This window comes from Lactuca saligna, chromosome 8 (assembly GCF_052625555.1).
Source record: "Lactuca saligna cultivar CGN05327 chromosome 8, ASM5262555v1, whole genome shotgun sequence".
In the NCBI taxonomy this organism is placed as follows: domain Eukaryota; kingdom Viridiplantae; phylum Streptophyta; class Magnoliopsida; order Asterales; family Asteraceae; genus Lactuca; species Lactuca saligna.
The window spans coordinates 56,033,216-56,043,440 of NC_136424.1; the positions used below are offsets into that span (position 1 = coordinate 56,033,216).

General features: G+C 33.1%; 1 protein-coding gene across 2 annotated transcripts; it reads right to left on the minus strand.

The window, feature by feature from the left end:
• Positions 1-4,388: 4,388 nt before the first annotated feature.
• LOC145012068 (plasmodesmata-located protein 6-like) lies at positions 4,389-9,878 on the minus strand. 2 transcript variants are annotated; one of them, XM_078970839.1, is made up of 5 exons: positions 9,176-9,878; positions 8,874-9,080; positions 5,381-5,500; positions 5,019-5,124; positions 4,389-4,606 (listed from the first exon to the last, which is right to left on the minus strand). In XM_078970839.1, the coding sequence occupies exons 1-5, from the start codon at positions 9,870-9,872 to the stop codon at positions 4,594-4,596; spliced, it is 1,143 nt and encodes a 380-aa protein (XP_078826965.1). In that variant the 5' UTR covers positions 9,873-9,878; the 3' UTR covers positions 4,389-4,593. The 2 variants fall into 2 exon arrangements, with proteins under 2 accessions (XP_078826965.1, XP_078826966.1); XM_078970840.1 differs by lacking the exon at positions 5,381-5,500.
• Between the last annotated feature and the right edge of the window lie 347 nt (positions 9,879-10,225).

Sequence of the window (10,225 nt, forward strand, 5' to 3'; positions counted from 1 at the left end):
CAAAATGAGTGATTTCACATTTATCTTTAAGAATGATACATTCATCTTGTAACATTACAAGCTCTCATTCTAAAGACTCTATTTTCAACTTCTTATCCTCAAAACTTAATTTAAGACGACTTAATTCACTTTCCTTCTTCTCATTGACTTCTATGCTTGACTCATAGGCTTTGTAAATGATGTTCATATCTGATTGGATCTGGGTTAGATATGGTTTACAAAGGGATAAGTCAAAATTATTATCAGTAGTCATAGATTTTACATGTTGAACGATGCTTCTGTCAGGTGGATTGTTGGTAGCCATGTAGCAGTAGTTTGGTTCAACATCTTCATCATCATCTCTCTCTCTCTGACCCAGACGACCAGTGGCCTTAATCACATTCAATTTCTTGTCGATCCATAATACACATGTTTCTGCCAGTGGTTATGTCATCATCATCTCTAGAAGACGATTATCCTTCCACATCCCTTGACACAGTGGTAACAAAATCCTTTTCACTTTCTGCCATTTCTTGATCTCTATGTGTATAGTAAATAGAATCCTTGATCTTAGGTTTCTATGGGACTTCGGCTAAGAAATCTTTGGCAAAGTGATTTGCATGACCACATTTGTGACATAAAATATTTGGTTTTTCTGACTTCGGAGTTTGTGATGATTCCGAGGTGTGATTTGGTGTAGGAAGGTTAGGCTTGTAGGATGGTGGGTTTTTTGAAGGTTTGTTGAAGGGTGAGGTTTATTTTGATGAGGAGCATGAAAACGGTTGTGATATGGCTTGTTATAAGGATGATTGTATTTCATGGAAAGTAAGGCGAACTAGTGTTGAAAATGGAGTTCGGAGTCCATATCTACAGGATTAAGGTCACTCATTGATTGATAGTTGATATTTGTGGGAGCAGGTATGGTTGGAGGTGAGGGTTGAACAGGAGAGATATATGGAACAACAGCTGAGAGAGTATCCGAAATAGCAGCGTTCAGAATTAGTGGATCATGGGAACTAACTAGAGCTAGAGGACCTCCAGTGACTTCTCGTAGGGTTTATGCAACATTTGATTCATGAACTTGAAGCTCTTTGAAGAGTTGGTAAGGCTTCATCATTTTTAGAGATCTATTACTTTGAAGACATAACTTCACATATCCTCATCCTTTGTTGAGGTTGTTAATGAACTTGAGGTTATATTCAAGTGGGGTTCGGACTATCCAATGAGTTGTCATGTTGTTAACGACGATTTAGTATCTGCTTGAGTCTGAGGCAACAGATTCACCCAGTGTTGTAATGAAATTGTCGAACTCATTAACAATCTAGGTTAGACGCTTATCCTTCATGTTCTCTAACCCTTCGAACAAATATTGCATTGTGTCCCAAATCTCTTTTGCGGATTTGCATAGTTTGATGTGCTCAAAGAGAGATAGTGGAACACCAAACACCATTTCGGAAAAGGCAACTTGATATGCATGTAGTTTTTCAAGATCATCAGCAGTGAGAGATGCTTGATGTTATTCATCTTGTCCCATGAGAGTTGCAGTAGCATCTCTAATAATGGTTCGAACTGGAACATGGGGACCTTCTTTAACGGATCTACACATAGATTTATCTTTTTCTTTTCCAAGTTAAAATTTTTTTTATTTTGACTTTCCAGTGATCATACTCTTCAACAACTAGCAGAGGACGCGTGTAAGGCAACCCACACTATTTGCTATTTGCATTGAGTACATTTTTTGAGAATAGAAGCAACCATTGAAGTTAGGATATCTTGAGCAAAAGTGGTATATAGAAGAACTTTTATCCTAAACACAGAAATTATCAAAATACCAAGGTAATCTCGTATCAACTATAATATGTTCTTATGGATTCAAAGGACAATCACTCAAGCTCTGATACCAATTGTAAGATCAAAGATCTGATTGCACAGGGACAAGGCTCAAAAACTCAAACCTTGAGTTAATGTTTAAGAACAATGTCTACTTCTGATTATAAGTTCTTTTATTATAAGTTCCAGTCAAGTCTGGCAAGACCAATCAAGACTTGAAAATAAGAATCAACAAAGTACTTCAAGTATTTAATAGAGAATAAAGTGTATAATCAAAGTAAAGACAAAAATGAACAAGTAGAATGTTTGAAAGTGTTTGATTTGAGAGAAAGATGCAAGCAAAGTAAATTAAAATATAGCTATCTTTTGAGAAACAATTTGTCTTATATTCTTCACATTAAACACTTCTTAAATAGGAGAAAGGAGTACATCGTACAAACTCAAACACATACATAGGTCCTGTGAGTTGTTACATCAAACTAGAAGGCAAGAATAATTAATGAATAGACGGATAGACTCATTCGGACATATTCTTCGTTCGGAACATCTTCTCTTTGAACATATTCGTAACTACGGACACAAACTTCACTTCTAACCATGGACTGACTCCAAACCGTATTTTACTCCGGAACTAAGACTAACTTCGGAACATGAAAGGTTAGAGATTGCTAGAGGTTCACTTTCAGGTTCCAACATTACACTCATTGGGCGGGGCTCATTATGTGTTTAATTATGTATGGTATGTGATATTTTGGGGAACTCACTAAGCTTTGTGCTTATGGTTTTTAGTTTTGTTTAGTTTGAAAGGAAAGGGCTCGGCTTGGTCGTAACGCATCCACCCATGTTTCCACATTGATGATTTTGGGATTTTACTCTGGTAACTGTGTTCCAAAACAGTAGTTTTGAATATTAAGAAAATGTTGTGGAATGTTGAATTAAAATATAATTAATGTTTTGGTAAAATTAAAAATGAAATTTTTACCTCATAATTTAGAGATGTTACAACATCCACCCATGTTTCCGCATTTTTATGATTTTGGGATTGTAGTTTGATAACTATTTTCACTTTGACATACGTCTGGATGGTTTGATATGAATACTTGATGATTTTTGGTTGAATTAAAAATGGAATTTTTACTTCTGAGATTTGGAATGTTACAACAAATGAAAATCTATCGGATGCTATAGTAACGTTATCGTTATTTTATTCTTCTAAATAAAAATCTAAATTTCGAATTTGGATCTTGCTCTGGAACTTCTTCTTATAATTGACTTGTGTAAAATGGCTTTTATTCTTCTAGTAATATCATAAGTATAATATGATGATATTGGAGAATAATTAAGAGTATGTTGATTTACTACTAAAATACATTGCAGTAAAACCTATATGAGAATGAAACCAAAAGATTCAAATTGTAAATTGTAGATTTTTTAAAGAAGAGAAATGATAAAGTTATCCGACACTTATGATGTAATCGATATTATGACTACCTCAGCTAGAACCTAACCAACTTTCACCTGGAATTTGAGCCTCTCAACATGTCATTATCTTTTCATTTTGTATTTGTTTTAGTTGGTTATCTTGTTTAATAAAATTAACATTTAAAAAATGTTGTAACCCTCGAGATGGAAAAATTGTCATTAGCTAAGCAAGCCAAGAGGTCATCGATAGGACCAAATGTTAGTGTTAAATGGACAAACCACACTCATGTTAGGGATAGTCTCAAGGGATGTGCTCCATGGGAATGTTAGAAGTAGAATGACTTACAACAAAAAATAGCTATCTTACTAACTAATGCTAAACCTCATCGATAGCTTACATCGGGTTGAGTCAGTTTGACCAACCTAGCTAACGCGTTAACTTCATGGATAAGTAGACAAAACATTTTAGAAGCCTCTAAAAAGATTTTACAAACTTCAGGTTTGAATTGGATGAGATACCATATAACAATGTCATCAAATTTGAATTCGAATTACTTCATGACAGCATGTGAGAGGTCGGATGTTGTCATCAGGTTTGATTTTCAGGGATTCGATTATTTCTGTGGTAGTATAAATAAGACATCTCAAGTCCCATTTATTCCACACCTAAAAACACAGCCTTCTACTCCCCTTTCTCTCTCTGTGATTTCTAACTTCTCTTGGTTTCTAGTAATCAACTTTACGTTTATCGTTTTTCCATAGATGCATGTTTGAGGGAAGGATCATCTACATCAAATCCTAGGTTTTATGGTTAAGCTTAAATTGTTAGAGAGATCTAACAACCTTTAATGACATAAGTTTCTTCCATGTAGTTTTTAGCGATCAAGATCAACATATATCATCATTTGGTTTAAATTTAGTGTTCCATCTTATAATTCTTCTGGCAACGGAACAATATGTTTTAATCATTTTCTTATAATTAGATCGGATCGCAAATGATCAAACTGATTTCTAGAGGAAATTGGTAATCAATTAAAATAAATTAGAGTTTTGTTATTGGAGACAAAAAGATTTATAATTCTCAATATTATTTGATGGTTTGATTTTGTTAGAATAATAAAATTTGATACTAGCCACTTGGTACATCCATATTCACGTACCAGAAAATATTGATCACATACAAATTCAAGAATAAATTCTGATTACACACAAATTTAAGAATAAATTCATTGCCATTCCACAAACTTATCACAAAAATAATATTGCTATATATATTCATTTGGTAAATCCTAGATAGTTAGTGAGCGTCTCCTTGTGAACCTTACCACGTCAATTGTTGAAACTGTCGAAGATAATACATCTCTACCATCTGTAACTGCTTGATTCGGAGTTTAAAAAGCTTATTAGAAAATATAAATATTGGAAAAATAAATTCTACAAAGAAGAACAACCTAGCTATGTATCTTACTAGAACTTTCAAAGTTAAAATAAAATGTTTGAAACAAATTTGGTTCAATTACTTGTAATTCTAGCCACAGGCTAGCTCTCTTTTTATAATAAAATCATTTCGTTGTTAAAAAAATGCGTATAACAAATATAATACAATCTCTTACGTAAAATGTAAACATATATTGAGCTTAAAAACCAAAGTCGGTATCTTTATATTAGCCCATAATTTATTGAACTAAATCTGATCTAGTCAATAGATTATAAACGTACAATAATTAAAACCGACGCATGAAAAGTACTAAATAGGGAGTTTTTGTGTTTAAAATATCGATCTCTACCTTAGCCAGGGGATTCCGTAGGCTTCATTTCGGGCCCCAAAGAATGCTTCATTAAAAGGAGGGGGAATTGGGCATGTACACCCTCCAACAACGTTACAATAGTGACCTGGGATCATCAAAATGTTTATTATTTCTGAACTTCTAGAAACTAGCTACGGAATTACATGATGAATGCTTACTGGACATGAGGACCATGAAATATAAAAACAGAAGAAATATACAAAAATAATATGGGAGAAGACAAGTTCTACTACGTTATCATAATTTGTATGTTGGATAGGGGATAAAGATCTTTAATTTGTGGCATCCACTTAATAATTAAAACTCATGTTAACTAAAAAAGCTTGAAGGGGTGATTGAACCTCGGGGTGGTGATGGCGGTGGTGTCAGTTGCGGTGACGTTGGTGGTGGAGTTGGAGGTGGTGGTGGTGGCGTTATTATAGGTGATGTCGAAGTTTGGGGAGGTGACTCATCGCTTCGGTCTGTAAAGATTAAAAAAAAATGTATGAAGCAATAGGCTGAGATTTTATAAATATAACGTACTTTATATTTTGTGCAGATATTTTTTTAAATAATTTTTAAACTCTTTTACACTTATATTAACTAACAAGAAATTGAAAAGGTCCACTAATATGGTTGAGACAGCCCGTCTTTGACAATTAGAAGTTGATAACATATTAAAACTTCAGAGTCCCTTTAGAGTTATGAAAAGATTGACTAAAACTCCGGAGTCTTTTTAGAGTTTTTTCAAATAATAAGCTCTCAATATGTTATCAAGCTATAGAGCGAGCTTTTTTAAAAGCTAACGTTTTCAATGAATTTGCTAATCAACAATGTTTATGTTGAAGCGTTTTTATAATATATATATATATATATATATATATATATATATATATATATATATATATATATATATATATATATATATATATATATATATATATACTAGCCGTCTACCCGCGCAAAGCGGCGGGGCACGTGAGTTCTTTCGGTGATATGTTTCCATTACAAAATTGTTATGTTAAAAAAAAGTACATGTTGAAGACAATATAATCAAACTATGGTGTTATTTGTTACATCATGCATCAAATAACCAATAAAAAGCAACCAGTCAAGACGACACAAAATATTAATCGTGCAATACTTCTTTATATACCACATTTGCTGTATAAACCCCATCACCTTTTGAATTTTCGTTAGGCTTTACTAATACTTTTGTATTGCAACGTGAAACCCCTCTGGACAATGCAACATAAAGTTGTCCATGCGAGAATACTGGTTCTGGAAGATAGATACCTACATATGGAATTGTTTGTCCCTGAGCTTTATTGATTGTCATTGCAAAGCACAATCGAATAGGAAACTGTTTCCTCATTAGAGGATCGATGGTTGCTACTAATTGCTTGTAACTGGTATTGGTTTCATATCGATGGATGTGGATTCGCATATGAAATCAATTGTGTTCGCATCTATGAAATCAGTTCGCATATGACAACAATTGAGTTCGCATTTGGTTTTGTGGGTCAAAACAGTTCGCATAAGAAGTTCACGATTTGTTTGAGGTTAATTGATTTTGATTTCGCAAGCTTGGAGTCGGAGATCTGGATTGTGTTCGCATCTATAGAATGCGAGGAGAATTTAATGGTGATATTCAGTTCGCATTTGGTGACACAAGTACGTGGTTGATGATTTTTGGTTGGTTCGCATTTGAAATTAGTGGGTTTCGCATTTGGCTTCGTATCTGGGTTTCTCAAACAACTGAAATGCGAATATGAGACAACTGATTAATTTCTCAGTTAATGCGATGAAATGCGAATGAACTCAAAGACGGATGGATGCAAGATGCGAAGAATTTGAATGAAAATGCGAAGTTTTTAATGTATAAATGCGAATTGGGGAAGAAAGCTTAGAGTTTCGCATTTGGCACCTGATCTTTTCAAGAAATAATATAAGTGGTCCAACTTCGCAAAATGGGGTCATTTAATCAGAAAATCGATCATTCTTCAAATATGACATTTAATCAGAAAATCGATCTAAAAATGAGACATTTGGTGTTTATCGATTTTTCAGGGTCGACGGGTTGTATGAAAAGCGAAGGCTGAGTAATTGAAAATTAGAGGATCGATGGTTGCTACTAATTGCTTGTAACTGGTATTGGTTTCATATCGATGGATGTGGATTCGCATATGAAATCAATTGTGTTCGCATCTATGAAATCAGTTCGCATATGACATCAATTGAGTTCGCATTTGGTTTTGTGGGTCAAAACAGTTCGCATAAGAAGTTCACGATTTGTTTGAGGTTAATTGATTTTGATTTCGCAAGCTTGGAGTCAGAGATCTGGATTGTGTTCGCATCTATGGAATGCGAGGAGAATTTAATGGTGATATTCAGTTCGCATTTGGTGACACAAGTACGTGGTTGATGATTTTTGGTTGGTTCGCATTTGAAATCAGTGGGTTTCGCATTTGGGTTCGTATCTGGGTTTCTCAAACAACTGAAATGCGAATATGAGACAACTGATTAATTTCTCAGTTAATGCGATGAAATGCGAATGAACTCAAAGACGGATGGATGCAAGATGCGAAGAATTTGAATGAAAATGCGAAGTTTTTAATGTATAAATGCGAATTGGGGAAGAAAGCTTAGAGTTTCGCATTTGGCACCTGATCTTTTCAAGAAATAATATAAGTGGTCCAACTTCGCAAAATGGGGTCATAAAAAGACAAGTGCAGAATTTTCATTTCGCATCCCTGTAGTCTTCGCAAAATGGAAAATTTTACCCAGTTTCGCATTTGGGGTAAATTTTTTTGAGAAATTGGAATATTTTCAAACTTTTTTTCTTAAAGAAAACACATTGTCTTCGTCTAAGAGAGGGAGAAAAACGATTAGGGTTTATAAGGGAAATACTTCATGGCAGTGGGATTTATAGCAGGGTTTATAAGGTGGAGAGAACAAACACACGTCTGCTATGAGATATTTTAATCAGCTGCAAATGCAACATTTAAAGGATATTTGTTGAAGCGTATTAGGATGAAAAGGTTTTAAATTTTGAATGACCATGAAATTAGGATTTTGCTGAGAAATATAAGGAATCAAAACAAATTTAAAATTTAATATTATTTTATTAATGGTTGTTTGTAATATTAGCTTACTCGTTTGTACGTCTTAAAAAAATAATATTATTATATTCAATCTATTTATAGAAATAGTTAGATTTCTTTTATAAGTAGTAAAGATATATATATATATATATATATATATATATATATATATATATATATATATATATATATATATATATATATATAACTTTTTATTTTGAAAAAGTTGTACAACAAAATAACAAGTTAACCGGGCAACAAGTTACACCGTTAAACATTTTTGTATGGTAAACAATTCTTATGAAGACTACCTCTATAGATTTATGGGATATAACATTACTATGTATGATCTGTTGACCGTTATATTTTATTAAGAAATTTTACCGCATTATTCGACGCAATGAAACAAAACGTATCAAATGCAAATAATATGAATAGGTGTTGATCCGAATGTTCTTACAAAATTTTACATTATTATATTTAGGAACTAATAATAATTAATGTTTACTACTGTTTGTAGTTAATTTTACGATTTTTCTATTAATTAAAAACTTTGATCACAAACACATGTTGCGTGAAATACACCAAAAAGCAACAAATTAACATATACAGTATGAGGTTTTTTAGACAAAGATTGTCGGTGGTTTTAAATTAATTTATATATATAATTTGAAATATAATATACATATTTATATATTAACTTAGATTAGTGGCAAGCAAAGCATGGTCTTATTAAAATGAACCAATTTACCTCTTCTGTATTTCTTGTACAACACGGCAACAGTAATACCTAAAGTAGCAGTCGAGGTAATCCCACCAACCGTTGCTCCTACGGTAATTGTCAACCTTCGCACTTGTTTCAGATTTGTTTTGCGTTTCTTTTTCTTTTTTTTCTTTGAATCATCATCGTCATAATCATTATAATCATACGTATCATTATTTGCATCATTATTATTATCTGCATTGATTCAAACTTTCCATAGTAAACTTACTTTATATATTCCAATACTTAAAAGTAATAACTAAAGCCATACAATAGAAACAAACGTTTACCTTGATCAGTATACCGGATAAAACATTTTCCCAAGTACATATTGCCCCAACTCGAGGTCTCACACTCTGATCTTAATCTCGCACGAGCCTCCAAAAGACAATCTTCACATTCACTCACAGTCAAATCTTGTACGCATTGTGCTACACCCTGCACGTTCTCAAAAGCACCCTTACGAAAGTATTGTCCATTCCCAGCAGTTAAATATGCCAATGCATCATCTATACGATTCAAAGCTTGCATATTATAAACAACCGAAGGGCCACAGCTCTTTGACATCTCCATCTTGTCCTCAACCCCAAAAAATGATGTATTATTGTATTTCACAAAACATCCTTCCGACTGTATTTGTCCTCCTACTGACATAGGACAAGATGTCTTGAGTTGACTAAGAGAGTTTGCGACGCAATCTCTGCAAGTGGTGGAGCTAACGTCACCTCGACATTGGTAGAGACCATAAACAACGTCGCTTTGTGAGTATCCCGGAGGACAGATTTGGAATTTGTTGAAGTTAGAGATGGAGGATGACTCAGACAAGGAAGTAAATAGTGAATTGATATGCGACTCATAGGATGTTGCCATGGTGAAGTAGAGTTGAGAGCATTCGACATAGATGATTGAATTTGCGGCTGAAATAGATAAAACAGAGAAAAGAAGATAAAATATGGAGAACGAAAGAAAAAGAGTTTGCTCCAACATTTTTGATCGAGGTACGTAATTTTAAACCTATAGTGAGTTGATGCATGTGAGTCTTATATATATATATATATATATATATATATATATATATATATATATATATATATATATATATATATATATATATATATATATATATATATATATATATATTAGTCAACCCTCGGATGCTATGGATGTGTAATGTATAAATTTATAACTAATACAAATACCTACTGAAGCATCAAATATAGGGTCGTGATAAAATACTTCAAGTAGGATAGAAGATAATTATGTAGTTGTTTTGAATTATATAATAAACTTGCCACTCATTGCATGCACTTTTATTGATTATGTAGTTTTTCCTTGTTCAC

Coding starts and splice junctions, on each gene's coding strand:
- LOC145012068 (XM_078970839.1), bottom strand. CDS start 9,872: ATGTTGGAGCAAACTCTTTTTCTTTCGTTCTCCATATTTTATCTTCTT. Junction 9,081..9,175: donor TATCCGGTATACTGATCAAG/GTAAACGTTTGT, acceptor GAATCAATGCAG/ATAATAATAATGATGCAAAT. Junction 5,125..5,380: donor ACCGCCATCACCACCCCGAG/GTTCAATCACCC, acceptor TGATGATCCCAG/GTCACTATTGTAACGTTGTT.